We start from the raw sequence: 26,093 nt of genomic DNA on the forward strand, positions 1-26,093 counted from the left end.
CATTTCATACTTAAAACTAACAAGCAAGAGGCCTCTCTTTAGATCTGGTTTATTTTTGGAATGCCTGAGTGTGTTTCTGGATGGGGGTAGGGGGGGCAGAGGGTGGTGGTTTAATTCTTGACATGCTCTTCTCAGCATGTTTTGGTAGTCTTTCTGGATCTCATGTTTGCAAATTCTGTTGGTAATTCAGTGATGTATTGAAATGAGAAAGTCCTCTATGACATAGTGTGAATGTTTGTGGCTGGACTTTACTGTAGAACCTTGTGCTTTTGTTTTCAACTGGGATAGAAATTAAACTTCCATTTTGTTTAGATTTTAGGTTTATCTAGTGGAATTGTGCCCGGTAGTTGTCTAACTGTGGACCAATTTGGGGGGATGAAAGTTGACAAATGTGTATTTGACTCTAGATAATCCTTTACTCAAAATTGTAAATTAAGGGTTTGTAGTATTAGAGTTGTCTTAAGTTTTAGGTTGTCAGATCTTTAAATGTAGATTATCAGCATTATGTTTATGAATTTCCTTAGGGAAAAGAGAAAAATTCAATCTCCAAACCTTTTCTTGGAGACTAAACTTACCATATATGGAAAATGAAAATATTTTAGAAAATGGCTTTGATTATTTTTAATGGAGTTTAATCAGCTTAATTAATTATTTTTCCTAGGTTGAAGCACTTATTTCCCAAATGTGAATAAAGGGAAAAGATCAGCAATTTGGCCCCTTTTTTTTGAGGCCATTTTTAGTTTTCTGCCCCCATTTCCCAGTCCTAGTATAAAATGAATTACGGGTATCCCTCTAAGTCCCTGTAACCCCTTTTTGAGATCACAGATACCTTTGATAATCTGATGAAAGTGATGGGCCCTCTCCCCAGATTAAAAAAATGCACATACATAGATAATTTTACATACAACCTCAGGGGCATCACACATCTTCTGAAACCCAAGTTAAGGATCTCTGCTCTAAGAAAACTCTATAGAGAAAATTGTAATGCAATTAATTGATAAAATAAAGAACTATTAGCTTAAAACATTTCAGATTGGAATTATTGTTAGATGGTGGCCCCTACTAGCAAAATGTGACATTGCAACCAGCTTTGCTAGACACTATAACATCCAGACAGAAGGAAAAAGCAATGTTCTGAGAGCTATTTATAAGGAGTTAGGGCATCTCTAGACGTGGGAGCCATTCCTGGTTCAAGGCAGGGGTCAGGGTGCCTAACAGCTTCTCGCAGGGTAGAGTTCGATAAACCACAATGCTCAGGATGCCAAGGGGTTAGCTATTATCTTAACCTCTTCCTCACCAAAAGATTTTAGTTTTGTCTGTTGGGAAAAAAGATGTCACTAGGAAAAAAAGATTTGCCTTACAACTTTGCTGGAACACATCAGTTTGGTGATGTATGGGACACCAGTATTATTTTTGAGAAGGTACATAAAACCAAAGTAAATTATTCTCTATGTAGAACATTATTTACTAGTAGCACATTATTTACTGTTTGGATGTGTTAGCTTGGACAATTTTTACCAGTAAATATTGATTTTATTTAAAACTGGGAATCCAGTTTATAAATAGGATAGTTGTTGTATCTGTCCTTTCCCCTATGTAAAGAACAGTTTAAAGATTTATGCATACTTTTTACTTTTCTCTCTTGATGCCATGGAATGGGGTGGGCGGGGTGGGGGGGAGATCTTTGAGTCAACAACTGACAAAATGTCTTCTCCAAATTAAAAAATTGAGAAACAGCACTTTAACTCTACACCATTTTAATGCATGTATTAGTTTTCATAATGATTTTTGGTGCATGCCTTTGGGCTTCTTCAAAAGTGTACAATAGGAAAGTATATTTCCTTTCTTAGAAAGGAGATTTTTTTCTACTTTGCAACTTGTGATTACAAAAATCTTCCTCTGTGGGAAGATTAACCATGTATTGAACTACTGAAAAGTATATATTTTTAGATATACAGAAGGAATCTACATGGAGCAGCATTCAGACCTATATAGAAACCATAGCATTCTGTATAGGACCAAAAAGGAAATAACATTAAACACTTAAACAGACTTTGTTGGGTAGAAATACCTTTAGATCTTGCATTGACTTCCAAAAAGAAAATACCACAGAAGTTTGCTGAAAACTTTTGTTGTGTGAATTTTCTCTGTCAGTGTATTTAGCCCAAATACAACAGCTTTGGGTTAACACATACATAAGAATCAAAAAGAAAAACAAAACAAAACAAAACAAAGCTAACTAAATAGATCAGTCTGGTTTGCCAATCCAGCTTAACTGAAATAAGTAAACTAATCACTTGGAACATGAAAAACTGTCCAACTCCTCTAAGGTTTTGACAAAATAACCTTGGCTGATGTGGGAAGATTCCCACTTTGATTTCTGACCTGACAGTGAAGATTCATGCTTGACATGATTTCAAACCTGACAGTGTCTGTTTAAGGAGCTATGGTACAGTTTGCTAATTCAATCCCAGATACCTGTTGATTACCTGTGAGATCTAGAGTCCAAAGTAGCCAGCAGCCATATCCCTGAGTGCTCTGTGCCCATCAGATCTCTTAAAGCAAGCAGGGTTGGGACAGGTCACAGCTCAGATGAGTGACCTCAGGTGCTGTGGACAGCCCCAGATTCAAGAATTGTATCTGTTTTCTTGGGAGTCATCACTGAACTAATGTCCCACATGGTGTTACTTACTGTAGACACTCTCTCTTGGAGGAGGCCTAGAGCACACATCCTAATTGCTTGTGGTACTCAGAGAGGGGGTGCTAACTCTGAGGCCCTGGCCAAATTCCAGTTTAGGGATGTGGGTCTTCTTCTTGCCATTCTAATTGGAAATGTGCATCGCTTCCCATTTTCCCTGTTGACCTCAGTGCAAACTGCATTAGCCTGTTTCTTTGCCCTGGTCCCAAGTAAGATGCTGGTGTGTATTATATGGGCCAAGTTCATGCCTTATCTTAATGCACAAGAGTTGAGGAAGGAGTGAGCTCCATGTCAAAGTGCCCTGTAGTTGAAGCGTAAACTCTTGTGAGGCTTTGGAGATGAAATGGGCCCTTTTAGCATAAAGTGGGGAATATGCACTAGCCGGAGGCTTCCAGCCATGAGGTGTGAATTGAAACCTATTTCCCTCTTTTCTTATAGCATGTTGAGAAAATCTGTTGGGTTTTCAGCAGTCAGGGAAGGCCGGAGTTCTGCAGCTTTAATCTGGGTAACTGAGGCTGGTTGGGGCAAGACTTTGGTTAATTAACTGGGTTCTCAGATGCCACAGACTCCGTGAAAAGTCACCATTATTTTCAATGGTTGTGATAGAATTTCCCCCCAGTAGCCATTATTTTAAGATTATATTGCAGAGTTGCTTTATTTGAGCTTTTCATGTATACACAATCCCAAACTGGAAGAAATAATTTTAAAAAATAAAAAAGGAATCCTGCTGTGAAAGGTATATATTACTCTAGATTTTTCTTACTGTAAATATTGTAAGATTGTAATACTGTCGATATTTTATTAACCAACAAATGTTAATCTATGTGAATTCAGACTTATTTTAAATGTGCTTCTTATTTACTGTGTGTGGTCCCTGTTGCTGACAGTATTAAGTTATATTCTGATGTAAGATTAACTTTATTAAAGAATGTAAACATTAATGTTTCCTTATGGGAAAACAAATAAAGTATAAAGAAGACAATTCTTTTCATTAAATATACTGTGTATTTACACTTGCTAGACCCAGCACCACTTATCAATTTAGTACACTGTTCAGAATTTTAGTTAACACAGCTGACATGGTTGTGCTCTGTTTTGAAAGTCTAAAAGGAGGTATTGTTGGAATATAAAGTTTGTATTTGTCTGCTGTGAATCATAATCTTGAAATTTCTAATCAAGTTTGTAAAACTTTTATAGTAAAACATTTTAATGACAATTTAAAAATTTACTTCTCTAAAGAATGGTCAAAAGAGTATCCTTTCAAAAATAGAATTGTTCTTTAATATCTTTCCAAAATGACTTTGGTTAAATGGACCAGATGTATATTAGTTAAAATTTAGGACAAAGTTGTGATATTCTTTGAGTTTACAAGTTAATCCGTATTGGAGATGTGCCAATTATACAGTAGAATATCATTAATTTGCACTGTTTGGGGACCCCATTAAGAATGCTGAATTTTGCCAACTAAGAAGTAAGCAAATGCAATTTAAAAAGTAAATTTGAGCATTCTGTATTAAATATGTGCAGTTATTATCACATGAAGAAGCGCAGTGTGTCGGGCTGTAATATAACCATACTTGCTGTCATGTTCTCCCATCTCAGTGCTGGGAACTCACCATGTGGAAACCAAGCAAATGTGTTGTGCATCAGCCGGCTTGAGTTTGTTCAATATCAAAGCTGAAACTAGCGAGGTCTGCTGTACTGCTTATTGAAGTATTGTGATTCTTTTAGGCATTGATTCTTACAAAATATATACTGTAACAGTATACTTTGTACAGATTTAAATTTTATTTGAAAAAATGAAATAAAGTAGGCAAAAAAATAAAGATGTTTATTTTTCATGTGACTATATAAACAGATCAGTCTTTTGTTTCAGTGTCTTTGGGGGGACCTGGTTGCTCTTGCATTTTTTTTTTCTTTGATAGATGGAAACTGTTTTTCGTACTTAGTAACAGGTATACTTGCCTGATCGTTAATTGGCTTCAAGCATTAAGTGTGCTCTCTCTCACACTGGAAAACTCTATTTTCTATTTTATTTTAAAACAAATTTATTTATTTCTAAAGATTTTATTTGAATGTCTTGCCTGTTTTCTTGAGTCAGTTTTTAAAATTCTCTGACAGCATGATGGTTAACCCAGCCATCACAACTAAGGAGAAAAAAAACTTGTCCCATAAATCATGCCCCTTTCCCACGGAAGTTTTTTTTTGTTTGTTTTCTGTCATTTTAAATTTGAAATTGGTTCAGGCTAGTAGAAGAGCTACAAAAGAGTACATAACAAAACATGAAGAGAATCCTCTGCAGAAAATAGAGGTTTGTGCTTTAAAATAAGATCCTTTCAAAACTGCTTTTCTGGTGAGTGGAGTGGTAGGCAGAGAATGAAGTTACCAATGAAAATGTGCAGGAGTGATCCTTCAGAATAGTTTTAATGGGGTCTTATAGGAAATTAGCTTATTGGACCAAAAAAATGGAGTGGCAGCCTTAGGTATATGACATTTCACCCAACCTTTGGGAAGTAGAGTTGGAAGTTTTATTTCTGGCTTTCTCCCCGTTTTATCTTTGCTCATGCTTTCACTTACCTTCAGGCTGGATATAAGGAGGCTTGGAACAAGCAGTTGCAGGAACTTTATTCACACCATGGAAAAATTTTCAGTGGTATTTAAATGTATGTGACAGCGGTTACATTCTAAAGACTAATGTGTGGCCATAATAATATCTCAAGATCCTAGTATTACAGTTCCAGGCTTTCCTGGGTGAATCCCAAGAAAGTTTTGCTGTTGTTGTTACTGGTTTTTTTTTGTTTTTTTTTTTTTTTTTTTTCTTGCTAAAATGGCCCTCCTTTCTACATCTGACAACCATCAATCCAATACAAAATAATGCAGAAACTTTGTTGTATGAAAACTTAAAACTGAGAGTGTCACTGTTTGGACATAGGAGGCGCAGAGCAAAGAAAAGTTTTCCCTAAGCTCTGCAGGGCCTTTGATTTAGGGGTCACACACCGAACAGGAGACCAGATTCCCTTCTGGGCTCTGGGTGGAATCAGACAAACCCCTGGATCCCTGTCCAAGAGTTGAGCTCTCTAGTTATGTAGGAGCTTGAGGTGGGAACTCTAGCCTTGATTTGTGGTAAATATAAGAGGATTGAAAATCAGAAGCCAGGCCCCTTCCTCACTGTGGCCTTCCCCTTTTAAAGATTCCAGATGGGACTATGGTTAAAGATGCCCTGTGGTCATGTTGAAGAGCAAGTAGTGAAGTTCTGCAGGGCTACAGGGGGAACATCCCAGACTTGGGATAGTCTGTACTACAGGACAAAGCTTATAGTACCATTCGAGACCCTCAAGAAAGGTGCCCAGGATGTTCAACAGAACTATTTGTCATTTTTATGTAGCACTTTGTTTTCTAAAGTGATGTAATTGTCAATCTCTTCTCTGCCCCACCTCTAATAGATGTTAACTTTTATTTGACCATGTGGTGTGTCATTTACTTTGGCTCTTTTGCGTGGTTTTTAGAAATCTCCCTTGTTCCTAGTTCCAGCAAGAGTTTCTTTCTAAGCAGACAGGACTTTCTGATTTAGAGTACAGGGTTTTGGAAGAGGTCGTGCTCATTCAGGATCAGAGGAAAGAAGAGATCTCTTTTTCAGTGTTTGACTGCTAGCTAACCTCAGGGCCAGCACACATCACCACCGTTTTCACTGCAGCACCATCCCCCACACTTCTGGGACTGGAGGAGGAGGAGCCTTTTTTTTTCCCCCCCTGAAAATGGGGATTCTACCTTCATATTGCAAATCTCCAGAGTGTTTTCAGTAATGTCATTCCAGTTCCCTACCAACACTGATTTTATTTCTTTTGATTTTTTCAAATCAGGCCATTTGACACTTAGGTTGGCAATGAGGAAATGTCACAAAACAGAGTCAGTGAATGTTGCAGTGTTTAAAAGGGCAGGATATCCCCACTTACAGCCAATGGGATTGCCCAGTTAACCCCACCATCCTAGGAATCCTGACTGTCCTTGCATACCTAGTTCACACCTTTACACCTTCCCCAACTAGCAGGAGTTTCTGTATCATTCTCCTGGGGAGATTGGCAGCAGCTCTAACCTACCCCACTTTTTTGGTCTCTGGCAGTGACAGTAAGGGTGTGTCTGTACTGCTACCATCTTACATTTTTCTAGACCCACTACTTTTTATTTATTTGTTTAAACACTGAATGCTCAGAATATGAAAGGTTCCAAGCTAAGTGTTTTATGTAGGTTTTTAAATTTAATTCTAATACAACCCAAGAGATAGGCACTATCATTACCCCCATTTTACGGAAGAGGAGACTAAGGCACAGAGAGATTAAGTAACATGCCCAGGGTCACATAGTCAGGTCATAAGTCACAAGTCCTGGCGAGCTAATGTCAAAGCACATCCTTGGTCTCACTCTAGTGTATTGTCTTCCCCATAAGGTTCTGCCTCCTCTTCTAACTTGTAGAGTCTCCCTGACTTTGCCTCACCTTAGGATGTATTTAGCTGAATGGCAAAGCTTATGTTCCCTGTATAGCTCAAAAGCCACACTTCCTGTTCTGAAGGTTGATTCATGAATGAATCCACATTTTCATTTCCCCCTCCCCTTTCATGGGGGAATGACTTACTCAGAGGAGGGCTGAGGAAAGCTGGCAAGTAGCCTTTCTAGGCCTCTCTCCACTGCTCTTGTTTAAGCACAGCCCTAAATACTATTCCTGCCTTTTCCCACCCTCACCACAATGGCTTGATCAAAGAGCTCTGTGAATGAAGCCCTTGAATTCTGTCTAGTGGAGTTGTTGATTTCTTTCTTTTTCCCAGATTATAGCCCCCAGCAGACACCCTGTCCTCCTTAAGGCAGACCTCCTATCTCGGCCCATCTGGCTTCAGATATAGGCTCAGAAAGGATCAGGAGGCAGTCTCTAGGAAAGGACCCCGGTCAGCCCAGATTCCCAAAACCTCACTATTCACCAGTAATTGCCCTACTTATTGGATCAACTAGTCCTGTAGTTTCTAGCACAGAGTTAGTGTTTGGGCTTTTAGGTCTCTAAAGGCACTTTCCTGCATCCTCTAAAATGCTATTTTCCAGATGCTTCCTGACCTCCAAGAGGAGGTCCAGAGTCTGTCACTCTCCAGGGGCCTCTTCCAAAAATAAAATATGAAATTCCTGGGGACTTGGGGTGGTTTAGATGGCTGTGGCATCTGTTAGAACTCTTGTCTGAAAAGAAAAGTTCATAATTTAAACTGGAAGCCCTCATGTGTTTTGTATCTTCTAAAGTAGTGATTCTTAAAGTGTGGTCCCTGGACCTAAAAGCGTGAGTATTCCCTTAGAAATTGTTAGAATTGCAAATTCTTGGGCCCAACTCCACACTGAACTGAATCAGAACCTTAGCTTTGCTCTTCTGGGGCCCAGCAATCTCTGTTGTAACAAACTTACCAGGTCATTCTATGGCACGTTGAAGTGTGAGAGCCACGGTTCTCTAAAGCAAAGGTTCTTCACGTCTTTGGGAGTCTTTGGTTTGAGAATGTGATGAAAGCTTGTGATCCTTTCACCTGCTTCACAGACCCCCTGAGGCCAAGTTAAGAATCTCTGCTCTGCAACTTAGAGCTTGTCCATCCCTCTCTGGCTTCCACCCTCTCAACACCACCTCCAGAAGGGGTGGCCACATCTCTATTTGTTCTTTCATCTGTATACTGTTGGTTGTCGCCCAGGGTGCACAGGGAGAAGAGCGTACTCCATGTATGTGCTGCAACTGTAACCCACGGCCTCCAGGCAAAACCCAAATGTTCAGGCATGGGCCAGCAGCCCAGGAGCCTGGGACCAAACAGAAAAGTGATTCTTCTAGAGCTGGAAGCTCCGTGACAGAACAGAACCGCTAAAAACTGCTGAACTTTTATGACAGTCCTGGCTGGAGCTTGCTAGTTGCAGGTAGATTTCTGTCAATGGCCAGTCCCGGCTCTACCTGTTGTCCCTGGTTTGGATGACAAATTACGTGGTCGCCCATTTTCTCACCTAACTGCCTCCTTGCCAGTCTCCTTACTGCCATTCTTTCCCCCCTGCAGTCCATTCTCCACACAGCAGCCCACTTGTAAATACGATGTTGAGGCCCTTATGAGCTGGCCCCTGCCTAACTGTCCAGCTTTCTGTCCTTCCTTTTACCTCTTGTTCACTTCTCTTAAGCCATAGGGTCATCTCCTTGCATCTTGAATGTGTGGAGCCGATTGCCACCTAAAGGTCTTTGGCTTTGCTCTTCCTTCCACTTGGAATGTACTTCCCTCCAGATCTCCACACAGCTGTCCCTTCTCCTAATAGGCCTCAGCTTGTACATTCTTGCTTCAAGTAGGCCGCCTCTGACAACCCAAACTGAAATGGCCCCTCCAATCACTCTCCCTCACTGCTCTCTTTCACTTGTCTTCCTAGTGCCTATCATTGTCCAAGATTGTCTTTATTGTCTGTTTCTGTCAATGGGCTAATGCCATGAGGGCAGGACTCACTGAGGCATCCCCAGTGTCCAGATGAGGCTGGCATACGGCAGACACTCAGTAAACATATGTTAGCTAAATGACTGGACTCCAGCAAATCCAGGCCATTTCTGAAAGTCAGCCGTGCCTCTGGGGCTAACTTCCTCATCCAACTTGAATGCAAGTATTGTCCCTCTGTTTTATCTCACGGCTGGCCCACAGGTGACTTAGGCGCCCTGAATAGGAGATGATTTTCTCTGCCTATTGCCAACTTAGCATCCTTAGCATCCTGTGCCTCCCACCTCTGTATGGGCCTCAGTATCTCCTCTCCCTAGCTCTTTCATCTCTAGATGAGGCTCTGGGGAAAAGACAGTAACCGTGAACTCAACAGATAGCTTAATGCCCTCTCTGCCCTCAAAAGCTTCCCAAAGCATCATTAGTTGGGGCTCTAGCCATTCAGCATGAATTTGGGGGCCCCTTGGCCACTAAGCATATGAATGGCTTTTCACTTGATAAGCTGGGCACTCACTCTCCCTGGAATCTACTAATTGAGGAAAGGGAGGAGACTAGCCATCTGAGAAGTGATGTGCCCTGTTTCTAAATGCTGAGGGGTAGGAGCTATCTAGAGAATTATGGCTTCCATAGAGCACCAATATCATTGGTGACATTTCACTGAATCCTGACTCTTCTACTCTCTGTTACTTGGCCCTCTCCCCCCCACCCCACAATCTTTCGTATGGTTGTGGTGACAGTCATACCCCCTCCCCCTAAAAACTCTGCAGGGAAGAAGCAGAAGAGAGCCTTCCTTCTTGATTCTAAACCTGAGGAGGAAATGGGGCTCCTGAGCTCAGCTGAGTTTAAAATAAATTTAGGCTCCAGGCTATGGAGTTATACAGTCATAGCAAAGTCTTACAGAAATAGGAGAAAGAGTTTGAGGGTTTCTAGCCAGTTCTCCATAAAGTGGATCCTTGGAGAACCAGGCTGCTGCATGGTGGGCAGAGGGTGGGGAATGGGAAGCAAGGACTTGGAGACCAGATTGTCACTCTGGAGGATTTCCAAGGCTTTTGTGTGAGTCCTGGTCTTTGGGGAAGGAGCCTAGCGTGGGGGTTAAAAGTATCAGGTGTGAAATCAGGCCTAGGTGCAAATCTAGGCTCTGTCACTCACTAGCTCTGTGCCTTAAGCAATTCTACCTAACCTCTCCTAGTCTCAATTTCCTCATCTGTAAATGGGATAATAGTGCCTACCTCATTTGATTGTTGGGAAGATTAAGTGAAACAATTTATGTCAAGAGCTTATAGCACAGCTCTTGCCACAGTAATGTTCAAGAAGTGCTATCCTTATCCTTATCCTTATTGTCATTGTATTGTTGTGGTTGTTATTGGAAAAAAGGGAGAAAAATGTGGAACTTGAGCAGTCAGGAGGAGCACTGCCTCCAGCAGCCTCTGCATTTTAGGTAGAGGAACCATGCGAAGAGCAGATGCCTCTAGAATAAATAGCTAGTCTGCATTCAGCTAAAGGGAGGGGAACCCGTTCTGACCCCTTCCCGTTTCAGCCTAGGTACAGGCCTACCCTCATTCATACCTTTCTTTCTCCTGCCAGTCCAAGGAGGATCACTCTGTGGCTCTCTCTTCACAGACCTCGTTTTATACTGGACCAGATTTATTTTGGTCTTTTATTGAGTGTCTCTGTTCTAGACCTGGGGTGTCTGAGGTTTTGTGGTGGTGGTGGATTAGAGTGCTTTTTTAAAAAACAAAATGTGGTCTCTGTCTAGAGACTCTGCTTCCTTCTGGCTACAGGCAACAGCAGAGACTCTGCCATCTGCCAAGGGTGTGGGATGACTAGAGGTCAATGCTGAATATTAATTCACCTGTTGGACATATAAGATAGCAGTTAATCAGCCCTGGGAAACAGCTCTTGCGTAAGAAAAGGAGTGATTTGCCTTTGGCAGAAATTCTTAAGCTGGTGTTTTGGGGGGTCTGTAAAGCTGAAGTTTTTATGCAAAATTGTACCTGTATGTGCAATGTACATTTTTCCAAGAAGAGGATCCATAGTTTTCTTCAAAACTCTCAAGGGAAGTCACAGCCCAAATAGGTTCAGAATCACTGGTCCCGATCTGAGAATGGAAATAGAAGCCTCCTCTAGGGGTCTCTAAGAAGCTTCTTCCCTCAGCCTGGCTGATTGACAGGACTGTTAGTGAAAAGGGTGTGGAAGGGCTGCTTAGGCTTTGAGGAAAGAGAGCTACCCTGCATATTGGACCTGTGTTGGGTGGTTGGAGCCTGCTGTATCCATTCAGGAAGTTGGGGGTTTTGAGATAGCTAAATAACCCCTCTTTTCCCTGAAGTGTGGTTACGATATTATAAGGCACTCTAAACTGCCATATTTTATGCCACATGGGGTTCTGATCTGGTGTCCTCTCAGAAGTAGGAGGCGGAGTTGGGTGCTTCTCGAGGTGTGTTTTGGTGGTCACAGTGGTGGGGGAGGTGGGAATTTCATTATGTTGCCCTCACTTGAAAGTCCAGAGGAACATAGTTGGTACTCAGCCATAATTTGTGCATTGATATAGAGTTGTTTCTTTTCCTTTTGAAGACATTAAATCTAAGGTCCATGGTCTATTTCTTAACTTCCTGGAGACCAGTGGCTTCTCCTGACCCCTGTGGCATCTTTTCTTGAGGAGTCAGGTGCCTTGGTTGTATTTCCAGTTGTGTTTATTTACTCCTTACTCTTCACCCTACAAATCCTGAACATTTCTGAAAGCCTCCTTGGGGCTTTGATTATTTGATGCTTCTTGTAATATGATTCCATCATTGAGCCTAGGCCCCAATTCTAGGCAGTCCTGATTCTGTCTCGTACTTTTTCTCAATACCCATCATTCCTTGTTGCAGTTTCTTGTTCATGTTAGAAAATGGCATCTGCCTCCCTGCTGAGACTTTTCTCCCTCCTCTCAAACCTCAGGTCCATGTCCTCAACCCAGCTTACTGGGTGGCATCAGAATGCAGTAGAGGTTTCCTAACACTTGACTGTCCGCTTATCTAAATCAGGCAAACATGCTCTGAGCTCAGAGTCAGCTCACAAGTGGGCAGTACAGACTGAGAGTGGCTGAGCACAGTGGTTCCCAGGGCTCTTCCAAGAGTAAAACCTGATCCTCATAGAGTGAATTGTCTGAAGAAGGCTCCATGGGACAAGAGTTTCACTTTGTTTTGAGGGCCTTGTTCTCCAAACATGAAATAGTCAAGTCTCCAGGACACAGGCCTCTTACTTGGGGCCATCAGACCACGCAAGGCCACCCAGCTCATCCAAGGACATAGGCACATCCATCATCGCTGCCACTGGGGGTCTGGGCAAGGGCCATCATCCCAAGACTGCCCTGATCCCCACAGAGCTGAGGCATCTCATGGAAGTGATTAAAGCCCACACAAGGTGACATTTTTTCAGCATCCTCTTCCAAAAGTCTCTGTGCGGGGGAAATGAGGTCTTCGGAGGAGCTGCCTGAGCCACATCCACTTTGTGAAAGATGAGCCTAAGGACTGAGAACGTGACGTCTGCCAGAGAGGCAGCCTTGTTCCTGTTCCTCACCCAGGGCCTCCTATCTTGCTTTACCACCTCCTCTCCTATACCCTGCTCCCCTTCACCCACTCATTTTGATTGGCTCCTAGTAACTATGATTTGAATTATCTCTTGATTATAGGGCTCTGAGGATGATGGACAGTGGGGAGTGGCCATCCTCTGGTGTTTATTGGCTTCCTCCTGAACCCTGACTTCTGAGAAGGAATTGCGAGGGGAAAGACAAGGCCGTCTGGTCTCTCAGTCTGCTCCTGGTCAGATCAAGCCACCCCTCAGTCCAGGCCAACCTTAATGGTTCCTTGGGTTATACAGAGGCTTTTTATTCTGATCAAGTGTATCAGTCCTCTCCTTTATGCCTTGGTATTTATGGTCTTTAAATAAGGTTTCCCTATCCTTAGATAATAAACATATTCTCCCATATTTTCTTGTATTTCTCTTATAGTTATTTTTCTGTGTTAGTTCTTTAATCCATCTGGAATTTGTTTTCATACATGATGTGCATTAGGAATCTAGATTTTTTTTTCCAGAGGGTCACATGTTGTCCAGAATCATTCTATAGGCTATCCTCTCCCCAGTGACTTGAAATACCACTCATCATATTTAAAATTCCCATAGGTACATGTGACTGTTTCTGGATTTTCTATTCCACTGCATTGAACTTTTTCATGTTCTTTGGACCAGTACCACACCATTTTACTTGTAGTTTTTCAGTATGTTTTGATACAATGTATTTTCCTCCTCTGTTTTTTCCACCCAAATTGTTTTATTATTCTTACATATTTTATCCTTCTGGATGTACTTTCCAATCAGCTTGCCCAGTTTCATTTAACAAGTGCTATTAGGATTTTGATTGGAATTTTATCTTATTATATAAGTCAAGCTGGAGAGAGTTGATCTCTTTACAGTATTGAGTCTTCTCGTCCAGAAACAGAATGTCTCAGCTATGTTCTGAAAGGCCTCTGGGGGAGACATTCTCTCTTCTGCTGACTCCTGCAATCCCCTCAGCAGCCCTTGGCTGATGCCTCATGCCACCAGATCCTCCTATTGCCATGTCCTATGATTCTAGCTTATTCATTCCCTCTTCCCACTCAGATATGGGTGAAGCACTTGAGCATTTGCTTTTGCGCAGGCATTCCAAGCTTTATCTTTCCAAGACTCCAAAGAGCTCCAGGGGGATTGTCCTATCTCCTTTGTTCCCTGCCTTTACATCCCGTTCCCAGTATCTCCCTTCTCATCTCGCTCCCTCAGGAATTGCAGTGTTTCTTATCTAGACTAGGACAGCTTGATGTTTCCTTTGGTCGGACTTCCCTGGGAATCTGGTTGGCCTGAAACACAAGCCCTCATTCTGATCTCTCTTTTCATATTATTTCACGTCATTTCTAAGCTTTGTCCTGACAAGATGGACAGAAAGAAGAGCTCACAGGGTATTTAAGGGAATAGCAGTAGTATTAGTGAGTCTATGCCAACTACCCACACTAAAGGCAAGAGTTTATTACCACTGATTTGCCAAAAGGTACCAACTCATGGCTCTGTACACAAGCCTGGCCTCCACAGAGCATCTAGGAATTCGTAGCCATTTTTGATCCCTGATTTCTGTCATGTGCACCAGCTTCAGGAGGCAGGCTGCTGCTACATCAGGCTGACTGGCAAACGGCTAGGGGTGAAGCAAGAAGGTCCTTCTGCTCAAAACCCTTCCAGGGACAGCAGTATTCAGCAACTTTGTTGCCACCATTAAAGCCAAAGGAGCCAGAACTAAAGTTGTGTGGGTTCTCAGGCCAGGCACGGTGGCCAGGAAGTAGGAAAACAGGAGCCTAACATGGGGTCCAGGTCCCTGCCTCACCCCCAGAAGTGTTTTCAGGAGATGTACAATAGCAACACAAAGACATAGGCAGTTTTCCCAAAGCGTCTGCATGCATACTCGGTACCCGGAAAGTCCACAGGGCCCCGACACCCAGACATACTTTGTCCAGCCATGTTCTTCTCCTATTACTACGTCCACTTGGCTCTCTCTGCATCACGTCCTCCGGCTTCCAGGCTCCCGTGGGGTCAGGTCAGCACGAGTTACCACTAAAATATCACCTGTGGCCTTGACAAATCTTTACCTGCTACTTAGCGGGGGGATAAGATTTCAGGGTAAGGACTGCAGAATTTGTTACAGGGATTGGAAGGTTATTCTAACCTAAGTCCATTACAGAAAGTGATTCCTAGACATTTGTGTCTCAAAGGACAGAATGAGCCACTCCAGCATAGTGAACCAATTTTAGGGACAGAAAATCTGCCACCAGTGGCTGGAGAAAGTTCTGGTAACACAAACAGAGCTACAGTGTCTGATTCCTTGAGATCTTTCTTTCAAATACGATATGCTGCAAAGATTTTTCCCTAGCAATTCCCCACCCTACCCCCCATGTTGCTTAAGGCCCAGCCAGCCACCCAGTTTTACATGTCTAAATCTGAAATCAAAGTCCTAGGCAGGGAGAGAGAGGGATTGTCACAAGTAATTGCAACATCCCACAAGAATTTGTTTGGAGTTAAAAGGAGCCAAACCTGGGCCTTCTCCAAAGCTTACAAGTCTGAGCTTTTTGAGAACCACATTTGATCTCTTCCAGTGCATTGAATGTAAATGTTTGTCTTGCATCTGCTTGGCAGATCTAGGGGACCCTGTAGAACTCCCGTGACCCACCAAGGTGACAGGTGTGGCTCTCCCTAGTACAGGACAGTGTGGGGATCTGCTTGCTATGAACCACAGGCCCCCAGAGTTGGTCTTAACTTTCTGAGCCATGCTAGCGGTGGGAACATGAGCCCAGGGGAGGAGGAGGGACACAAGTTGTGAGGGGCAAGGGCTCCCAGGTGGCTGCAGGGAGGGACTTGGAGGGGAGGGGAGCGGGCACACTGTTACATCCTTTCTCAGCAACTCACACGCTGTGCCCTTGCCCCTGCCCCTACATTTTCTCATTTTATTCTTACCTGTTCACTTCATGACATTGTTTTGAGATGATGTTCTTTTTCCATATAAAGAATAGTCACCTTCAAAGTGAAAGCTTAAGGCTCAAATACAGTAGCTACCCTGACTATATCTCAAGACAGCCCAGCATTATTGGAGGATATAGTTGGCTATTATGAACCATATACAATCATCATCATCATCATCATCAGTTACCACTTACTGAGCCCATACTTTGTGCACAGCTCCCGCTTGTGAGGTTGACATTGCTATTTCCCTATTTGACAGAGTAGAGGCCAGGCCTGGTGAGGTTAAGTCAGAGTGGGAGCTGGGCCTCCAGAGAACCTGGGACATTGCCATGGCTCATTTTCTTTAGGAAGGAGCAAAAGGAAGCAGAGCCCAGTGAGGCACCTGGCAGCCCCACCAGTTGGAAACTGCCAGGCGCTATTGGAAGGGCCTTTCATGGCATGTGTTTCCTGGGCCCCAGGTCTCCCACAGCTTACCCAGGACCACTGGGATGTGAAGCCTCAGAGATGGAAATGGAATGGGAAAAGAGGGAGAAGGCCGGGCAGTACTGTCTTGGTTCCCTAGAAAACGCTCATATCCTCATGGGCACGCAGGACCCTGTGGGCATGTAGCTCTGCCTTCCTCCTCCCATCTCTCCGGGACACCAGGGGGTGAGGCTTTTTCTGAGAAGTGGGTTTAACATTCCTCATTCCCACCACTCTGGCCCTAGCTTTAAAGAACGCAAAGAGAGCCAGAGTAGGCCAACGTAGATTTCTACTTTAAGGCCAAACTGTCCCTCAGCCCAATTTCTTTCCAGCACAGCCTAATATCTCTTTGTCCCCTTTGCTGATTTACATGGTAGGTTTATTTAATTAGCCAGAGATGAGTCAAAGTGCAGTTGTCCTCAGAGTTAATTAATATTTACTGAGCCACCCCACAGTGAGTGACGCCAAGACTGGACTGTGTCCTCTGTATCAGCTTAGGGAACAGACTTCAACCTCTTGTACCTGGCTGGGATTGGGACCCGGAACCAAAGAGTAGGGATGAGGGATCTTTGAGCTAAGAGGAACAAATGAGGTTATGCACTAACATGCCTGCCATAGTGTGGGGCACATAGTAAGGACTTAGAAATTGATAGCTGTGCTTGCAAATTTTAAAAAGGAGTGGCAGAGAAAGGTGGCTGAGAGACTATGTTCCCCCTATGGGACATATTCCAAGGGAGGGGGGTAATGGCAGCAGATGTGACGGGATACAGACGCTCAGGTGCAGTCAGATAAGCATCATTTATGAAGAAATCAGGCATGCTTCTCCCTATGAAAATAGGCCCCTGCTAGAAGAGAAAGTGGAGAGTAGCTAACCCTGAAGGAATTCATGCAGAGCATGAGTAAATGGAAGCTCTCTTTTAGCTATGATTGGACTGCAAAGGGAAAGACACCTGGGCCAGGGGGCACTGGCCTATGTGGTCCCTGCTAGGCCTGGACCCTTCCGCTTCTCCAGCCCTTTGTGCACACACCAGAACTCTACCCCACTCTTACTCAGAAGACTTTTGACCCTTCCAAATGGTGCTTCCTTCGGCCCTCTCCTGTGGAGTGCTGTGACAAAGCACTCACTGTGGCAGAATTTGGTGACAGTGCTTGTCCTCTCCCTCTGCCTCCTCTTGGGCTGCCATGTCTGAGGATCATATACAGCCTGCCCGGCTGACTCTTGGGCTGCAGGGGAGTCCCATTCCCCAAAGCCATCTTTGCAGTTACCAGCTCTAGACAGCCAGCTCCTGACTCTCCTGGCTGTCTACCCCCGTCTTCCTCGGGGAAGTGCCAACATAGCCAGTGCCTGTGTTTCTGGGCTCTTCAGTCTCTGTCTGCTAGGCTTGCCCTCGTGGCCCCAGCAGAGCCTGTTCCAGAGTCAGGTTGAAAGGTCACCATGAAACAGCCCAGCCCCAGGCATGGATAGGCCTCTTTGGAAGCCAAGGCCAAGTGGGAAGTCATGCTGCTGAGACAGGACCCAGTGGTCTGTCTGTCTCCAGCTCCCAGATAGATGGCTTTCTAAGTCAAAAATGAGGCAAGATCCCAGCAGCCATAAGACTTGGACAAATTTGGACAGGAGGGCTGAATCAGGCCTGCAAGTTTCATTCTGGGTTTGCCATAAAAAGGTCTTTCCAATTACCTAAGATAAATTCGATAAGGAGAATGGAATGGGAAAGGGGGAAGAAACACCACAGCCAGGTTATCAATTACAGGCAGCTTTAGTAGGTTTGAGGTTCTGAGGCCCCTGCGCCCCCTGCTGGCCCCTCACACAGCCTACTGCCCTTGGCTTCCTCTTCCCCAGGAGGCAGCCTGGCGCTTCTCGAAGTGCTGCTTCACTGGCCCCTTCCCCTCACTCTTTTTAATCTTTTCCCTTTAGGACCTCGCCGCCAGCATCTGTTCTCTCTCTCTTCCATAACCTGGGTTTCCTCCTTCCTGACAAAAACCTCTACATCTAACCCAAGCTTTTTTTTTTTTTTTTTTTTTTTGGTAGTGTATGACCCAACCACCTTGCTTTCCTACCAGCACACATGCCCCTCAGAACCGTGCAAGGGGCATCCTTCCTTAGACAGCATATCAGAACAAGACTCTGCTGCTGCTCCCCAGAGGGGTTTCCAGTTTCCAGTTCTTCCTTCTCCCTCTGTCTTTCCCACTGCAGAAGCCAGCCTTTACCAGGGCCTCTAGGATTGACCACCCTAACTCTCCTACCACCAGCCCTCCACTCCAGATTGGACCAGGAATATCTGTCCTCTCTACCACCTTCCCTCTCCTTCCAAATAACTGTCCACTGGGAAAATTTTAATAGCTCCAGTGTTCATACTCCAGCCGGCTCTCACTATGCTCTCCCCCTGGAGCTCCTGCTGCCGGGCCACTTCTGTGCCAATAGTCTCCTGAGTGTGTTTGTCCTCTGAGATTGGAAGTACCTAGAGGGCAAGAGGACTTTTATCTCCTACAAAACCTAAGGGCAGTGCTAGGCTCCCAGTGGGCACTCGGGACCAGGTTGAATGCTGATCTTCTGATAACCTCCTAGCACTGCCTCAGAGCTCTCCGCCTGCCCTAAGGTCTGGGTGTGGCAGGTCGGAGTGTGGCTAGGTCTGCCAAGGTTACCTTTGTCAGATCACTGCAGAAAAGAGGGGAGGTATGGGGACCTTTCCCAGAATGGATGAGAATGGGAGGGTGGCTTTTATTTCCAGAGAGATTGGGTGAGGGGAGGGAGGACCAGTAGGGGATGAGGTCCCTGGGTGTCCGTCATCGTGCTAGTGGAGAAGCCCACGCGGGATATGGAGGACTTGGTTCCAGGGGAAGTCCCAAACCTCATAGATGCCGCGTTCCATCGTTCCTCCATTCCTCCAAGGGCGGCCTGCCTCCTGGTTTGCAGTCCCGGGACGGATTCTTACGGGACCTCGGGCGGCGCCCAGTGCTGCTGTGGACAGCTCATTCCGCGGCGGTGGCGGCGGCGCCGCCCCGCGAGTCCCCGGCGCCGCCAGGGGGCGAATAAGGTGCCCGGCCACCCTTGGGACGCCCGGGGCGCGGGCGCTACGCTTAGAGAGGCCCGGCCGGGGAAGACGCGCCCGCCAGGACCGCTTCTTGCTCCCGCTGCTGTCGCAGCCCGGCCGGGCCGCTAACTGTAGCCCCGCCCTCAGGCCGGCTCCGGTTTCTCCAGGTGCCCCAGGGCTGGGCTGGGCGCAGCTGCCGGGCGCCGCACAGGTGGCGGGGCCGCCAGCGCACCCGGCTCAGCGCGCGTGGGGCTTTTCCCGGCCGACTCCCCGCGTTCCTTTCCCGCCCCTCCGCCGGCCTCTTGGCACCCCTGGCTCTGCTCTCACGGCTGCCCCGATTGCGGGGCCGGTGACTGAGTAGGCCGCACCCTGGGCGCAGCAAATGGAGGACGCTGGCTTTTAAGGATGGCGCGAGGGAGGACATAGCTCGGTTCCCCGTCTTCTCCCGACTCCTCCGAAGCGGCCGCGGGCGGTGCGCGGGCTGGTCTCTGCTGCGCTCGAGGCGGCGGGGGGGGGGGGGGGGGGGGGGGCTCCGGTCGGCCGGGTGCTTGAGACCCGCCGGCGCGCACGCTCTGCGCCTGCACCTGTTGGAGCGGGCCTCTACCGACTCGGACCTCAGCCGGCCTCCGAGATACACGCCACCCCGGCTGCGGTCCGTCTCCTACCGAAGCGGCCGTGTTTGGCTTTAGGAAAACAAAACCAAAAAAGTGGGTTTGCATTTGCACACGTCGACTCTGCTCTGGGTCAGCTAGTGGTGAGGACCGTATTTTAAATCTGTGGCCTGCAGCCTAAGACCTGGGCGGCTCAGGAAGGATACCTCCCGAGCCCCCACCCCCCCGCCTTGGCATTTCTGGGGATCTTTCATCTTTTTTTTCCCTAAAGGTTTTACTTTTAAGTAATCTCTACACCCAACATGGGGCTCAAACTCACTCTTGATCTTGAGAGATCAAGAGTCACTCTCTCCCCCGACTGAACCAGCCAGGCATCCCTGGATGATAAGCTGTTTGCATAGAAAAAGAGTGCATCATTCTTTGGGACCCAAGTCAGCCTTTATCAAAAATGTCCCTGCCCAACTTGATAGTTGTCTCTGTGTGTGTGTGTGTGTGTGTGTGTGTGTGTAATCCTTTCTGTGTCCACTCACTAGCCTGCATCTGTTCTGGGTAAATATTTCTGTCATTGAATAAAAGAAAGTCAAGTTTATGGTTCATTTCAAAAGGAGTCTTTGAAACAGCACTCTCTCTAGTTGCCTGATAGTCACCCACATTTTGGTTGGGTTTGGTTAGGTTTGGGGGTTTTTGCAACCCTCAAAGTAAGGAATAAGTGTTAAATGAGGTCTCAATCTGCTCATAAGCTCTAGTTTCAAATCCTACCTTTTAGCACAGGTTTCCACAGTATGACTGCCAGGGTGGACATGTGTCAGTCCTTATTCTAATTCATGATGGTCAGATAGATGCTCAGACAAACCTTTGGGGAGAGGTTCCCAAGTGAGCACACCCTCTGCCCCCCGAAGACAAAACAAGACCGGTTTGTAAGCTAGGAGGGGTGATCACTAAATGACCTAAGTTGCTTTTAAGCTCTGAGATGTGGGGTTGAGGTGCAAACTCCAAAATCTGTTTAGCATCCAGGATTTGGGTCCCAGGAGACTCACATCCTCCTCCTCAGTTTATCTGGACTTGGAAGGTGGGCTCAGAAATCAGAAAGCCTGAGCGATTCTGTGGCCCTGAGGAAGCCTTGCCTCCCAGGACACAGTGCTCATGCTCTGCTGACAATGCAGGGCATCTGCCGCAAGTCTGGCACAGGATCCCACCCGTGGCCCCTCTGTCCAGTTCCCCATGTGTGTCTGAGACTTCCTGGCTCTGTGAAGGCAAGGAATGGCCTGAAGTCCAGAGCCTCATATGACCATGAGACCCTCACATCTGATGAGTGGCACTTGTGGGAGCCCTGGCTCCAAGTCCCCAACCTCAGGACGCTCTGGGGTAGTATCAGGTGAACAGTCTGCATGGCCACAACATCTGGTCCTGGCCCAGATACCTACTGTGCTGCTACCCAAACTCTTCTTGGAGCTTTCCCAGAAGTGAGTGCTATTCAGATGTGGCTCCCTTAGGGCTTCCCCACTTACCCTAATGCAACAACCTGCCTGGAAGATCACCCCCAGTTCAGCCCACCCAAGGCTCTCCTCCTATGTGCTTCTAGAGTCAGCACTACCCTCCCCTTCTCAGCCCTGCTTGGGAGCCCTTTGTAACCAGGAGAGCTACCTAGAGGAGAAAGCCTTGTCCTCCCTGCATCACAGATGACGAGGGATAAAGATATGAGTCTCGGGGAGCTTGGGTGGCTCAGTCGTTTAAGCCACTGACTTCCACTCAGGTCATGATCTCACGGCTTGCAAGTCAAGCTCTATGCTGACAGCTCAGAGCCTGGAGCCTGCTTCGGATTCTGTGTCTCCCTCTGTCTCTGTCCCTCCCCCACTCACACTCTGTCTCTCTCTCTCCAAAATAAACAAATATTAAAAAAAAAATTTTTTTTAATAAAAAAAAAAAGGTATGAGTCTCACTAACACACCTGCAAAGGCTCCTCTTGCCTCACTTTCACTCCCAGTGAATTTTCCATCCCACACGATTTAGCGGGTACCTACTTTGTGCCAGGCACCATGCCCGGGGCAGGGATATAAAAATACACAAGAAGTGGTCCATGCCCTCAGAGAGCTCGTGGTGTCTAATGGAGGAATTTATTCTTTAATTCATTCATTTACCAAATGTGTATTAAGCACCAACTATGTGCCAGGCCCTGTGGCAAGTACTAGGGAGACAGGGAAGAAGAAAAGCTAGCTCCAGCCATCTTCATAGTACCACCTCATAGACTCATGCTCCATAGGGGAGACAGACTTAGGGGAAAGAATTATATGCCATGATAAAGAGAATCACAGGATCCTTTAAGCGCGTGTAAACAGGGTAGGGAGAGAGTCTGAGTGGGAGGGGCAGAAGGAGGGAGCAGACTGGAATCTGGTATGGTGCTTACCTTCCTCCTGAAACCTGCTTCTCCAGAATGCTCCTTCCTAGACCCTGTCCCTCACCTCCACACCCAAAAAATCTGCCAGGGCCTCCACATGGCTCTGTCTCTGAGGATGCCAGGCACCTTTCCTTGGTGCCTGTTGAGTGGTGCCAGGAGGCTGCAGTGTCCCACATGGCCACTGACTCAAGTTTCCAGGCCAGTAGAGGGGTGGAGCCTCAGGATGTGGGGCCACTATGGCCCCACCTCCTGAGCTCCATCGGAAAAGCTGGACTGTGGCATTTAAAAAAAGAACCCCTAGGAGAGGAGCAATGAAGTTGGGCACATTCATCTTCACACTCCCTGCCACTCCACCGGCTCGCTGGCCACCTCATTATACAAGGGCTGGCCATGATAAGTCCCCACACCCCATCCCTCAGGAGAGGGGCAGCAAAGCCCCTGGCCTGGAACTCATCCAACAAAACAGCCATTCCAGACACCTGGATCCACCCGGCTTTGGCTCCTCTTCCACTCGGCATCCTGGCTTGCAGCTGGGTGGGACAGGCCACCCTGCTTCCAGGTAAGGACCTCATTGCCCAGACACCCAGGGGGCCTCCCTTGGGAACACCAGTACCGTGGCACAGAGGGAAGAAGCAGCCCCGCCATGGCCCGCCCACCTTCAGACTGGCTCAGGGAAGGCTGAGGATCCCTCTGCTCCTTCCGCATGGCAGCAGGGAGTCCGATACCACCCATGGCTGGAGGCTGGGGGGCGGGGGAGCGCCGCTCACTGTGGGAGCTTGACTCCGGCCTCAGCTCAAGGAACAACAGTGTGGCCAGGGCCACCAACTGATGTCCGTCCTTGGGGATAGCCTCTCTCTCATGCCTCCTTGGTATCATCAGGAGAGCACTGCAGGGTGGCCTGCCTGGGAATGCCAGCGTCCCTCAGCTGAACGCAGGTGCCAGTGCCACTGCCACAGGTTAACCAGCAGCAGCCTACAGTAGATGAGGTGGCCTGGATCCTCAGGCAGCCATGTCCTCTGCATTTTGCTTCAGGATGTGGGGCCACTGTGGAATGTAAAGATGGAATCTGCATCTTTACAGATGTGGATGAGCCTGATGTGTGTGTGTGGGGGGGGGGGTGCAGGTGTAACCCCCTGGGTGGCTCCCGTTTGTGAGGACAAAGCCTGGGATCTAGGGGAAAGCTACATGGACCTGCTTTACTCCGTGGCTCAGGCCGTTAGGGAACTGGGTCTCTCAGCTTCCTCTCTGCTACAAAGCAGCTGAATTTTGGTGCCCTTGAGACCCCAAGCACAGGGAAAGGGGCCGCTTCTGCTGCTGGTGTCACCGTCCATGAGTCATCTTTGTGGAGAGAAAAATTGAGAATTCTCATTGCAAAGCCAGGAGCATGGCACTGAGCAAAGGTGTGACCATTGTTATCACTTTTCTGGCCAGGCATGCGTTGCACCCCACTCTTGAGCAGCTGGCGTCCCCCATGGCCTCCAGGCCAGGGCTCTTGGCCCTTGAATGGCAGGGCTGCCCACTTGTCTGAGTTTCCCACATGCAGAAGATGGAACAAGACCTCCCTGAGCTTTTGAACATGGTAAGGACAATGGCACGACCACTAGGGCCTCCAGGCAAGGGGTAGGGGCAGAGAAGGAGCGCTGACCCTGCCTTAGAGCCTGGTGGGCCCTTTTCTCCTCTCAGTTCAGTTCACTGAGCTCCTTTGTAAGGTATTATAAATGTTCAAGAAATTCTGACTCTGTTAGGCTGGACAGTATTAAAGTATCCTGGAAACACAAATAATAATAATAGTAATACACCATTTATGATTCACTTGATATGTGCACTCTGAGCTCAATGAATTATGTGAATTTTATTATTCAGTCCTTACAACTTTTTAAGAGAGATGTGCTGTCATTGTCCCCATTTTATAACCTAGGAGACTGAGACTCTGAGGAATGAAGTCACTAGCCCAAGGTCACACACAGCCAGTTAGGATTAAAACTGACACCTGTCTGTCTCCAGGGTTTGTACCATCCATCCCTCCTACATATATCCCCTAGGGCCCTGAGCTGGTGGAGGGAGGAGCACTGGATAGAGGGTGGGTGCCATGCTGGCCTCCACCTTTGGTCAAGTTCATCCTGCCTCCACACAAATTGTTTTTCTGGTCTTGGGGCTAGTGGCCTGATGGTGGGCAGTGAGGCCTCCAGATATCATGGCAGGAAGGTGGCAGCTTGCCCATGTTTCCGGTGGCTGAGCTCCCCTGATGCCCAGGCTGACTCTGCCCTCCACCTTGGGCCTAGGTAGTGATTTCCCAAACCCTGGTACCTGGCAGGCAGGCAGCCATGAGATTGAGGACTCACCCATAAGATCAGAGGTGACTTTGAAGCCCTAAGCCAAACACAAGTGGGCAGAGAACCTGCCACAGAAGTCACTTGTTGGTTCCATGTGTCCAGGAGCTCCCCCTGGACACCACTGCCACGGGTCCCAGAGCTGCCCTGGCTTCTGCACTGTGGGAAGGCGTGGCCCTACAGAGGGGATAGGGTGGGGACAAGGGGGAAATAGGATACCCAACCAGCAACCAGAGGGTTCCCTCCCCTCTCCAGAGGACATCACAGACCTATGGAAATGAGAGTCACCCCTTGTCTGGAGTAGCCAGGGGGAGGGAAGGGCCTCTTTCTGGGGATTATTATATTCAATCCTTAAAGCGACACAAAGAAGGTGTCATAATTGCCCATTTTACAGAAGAGGAAACCCGGCTCAAGGTCCTTCAACTGGCAAGTGGCCTTGTGGTTAACTTCTCTGCTGCACCACCTCCACACAGCCCTTACTAGGTTATGACAAGGCTGGGGTTGAAGGAAAGAGAAAGGGGGTCTCAAATGCAGGACTTAGAGAAGAGACAGGAGTCACTTCCGCTCCCACCCCGCACATCCACAATAAACTGTGAACTCCTAAAGCCATGAATGAGATTGATTACCACTCACAGAGTCCAGGGGAGCACCTTCCCCCACGCAAGTCCTGTGTGTGCCCAGCAATGGCACCAGCCCTGTCCTCAGACAGGTGGCAGTAGTGAGAGGGGACAGATACGTTACAAGGCACCTACTCTGGAGATGCAGCATGAGTGCTAGGTGACGTGGACGGCCAGCCAACCCAGCCTGGGAGAGGGAGAGGTCAGCAAGCTTCCTGGGGTTGGGGGCGGGGGAGGGAGGTGATCCTAAAGAAAGAGTAGGAATTAAATTAGAGAGACAAAAGTGATAACCAGTGGTAGAGGCAGAGCAGAGCATTATGAGCAGGGACGAGGAAGCCTAAGTCCTTTTGAGGCAGCTGAGAAATGGGGGTGAGAAGGTGGGGCAAGAGGCCAGAGGAGAGGGCTGTGGGTGGTCAGGCCAGAAATCACAGACCCTAAAGGCAGGGCTTGTGAGTTTCCAAGCCTGAGGAACCTGGAACAGCCAGACACCCTCCCACAGTCTCCCCGTGGACATCACTGTGAACCGGACCGGGAACATTCCAGCCTAATCAAAGCTCAGATCGGCAAGTTCCAGAGGCTCTATGCACTGAGGCCAGGGCCAATTTCCCCCCGGGAGTTTGCCTGCTCCTTGCCCAGCCAGGCTGGAGTGGGGGCTCCCAGATCCTCTGAGATTCCTCCAGACCCTCAGAAGGTTGGAGGCCCGAGTTTTCCCTCTCCAGATTCTGGGGCAACTGGGTAGGGATGGAGGGGAGCGGGGTGGACATGGAGTCAGAGGCCCCACCTGTATGTAGGAGGAGTTGGAAAATCCTGCCTGAGGAAGAGGACTTTGGAGCGATCAGGTTCTCAGGAGGCCCCTGCTCGGGCTGATATTTCTAGAAAGGGCCCAAAGGCAAGATTTCAGCCTCAACCTGAGAGCAAGCTAGCACTGCTGCCCTCCGCCAGCCCAGCCCTGGCCTC

General features: G+C 47.2%; 1 protein-coding gene across 1 annotated transcript; it reads left to right on the plus strand.

Moving 5' to 3' along the window:
* Positions 1-4,096: 4,096 nt before the first annotated feature.
* LOC123580787 (IgA inducing protein) lies at positions 4,097-4,544 on the plus strand. The gene has a single exon (XM_045446066.1). It carries the CDS (start codon positions 4,218-4,220, stop codon positions 4,377-4,379), a length of 162 nt encoding a protein of 53 aa, XP_045302022.1. The 5' UTR covers positions 4,097-4,217; the 3' UTR covers positions 4,380-4,544.
* Positions 4,545-26,093: the final 21,549 nt, after the last annotated feature.

This window comes from Leopardus geoffroyi, chromosome A1, assembly GCF_018350155.1.
Source record: "Leopardus geoffroyi isolate Oge1 chromosome A1, O.geoffroyi_Oge1_pat1.0, whole genome shotgun sequence".
Taxonomy (NCBI): Eukaryota; Metazoa; Chordata; class Mammalia; order Carnivora; family Felidae; genus Leopardus; species Leopardus geoffroyi.

What these genes read in the sequence shown, in the direction of transcription:
- LOC123580787 (XM_045446066.1), top strand. Translation starts at nt 4,218, where the DNA reads ATGTGCAGTTATTATCACATGAAGAAGCGCAGTGTGTCGGGCTGTAAT.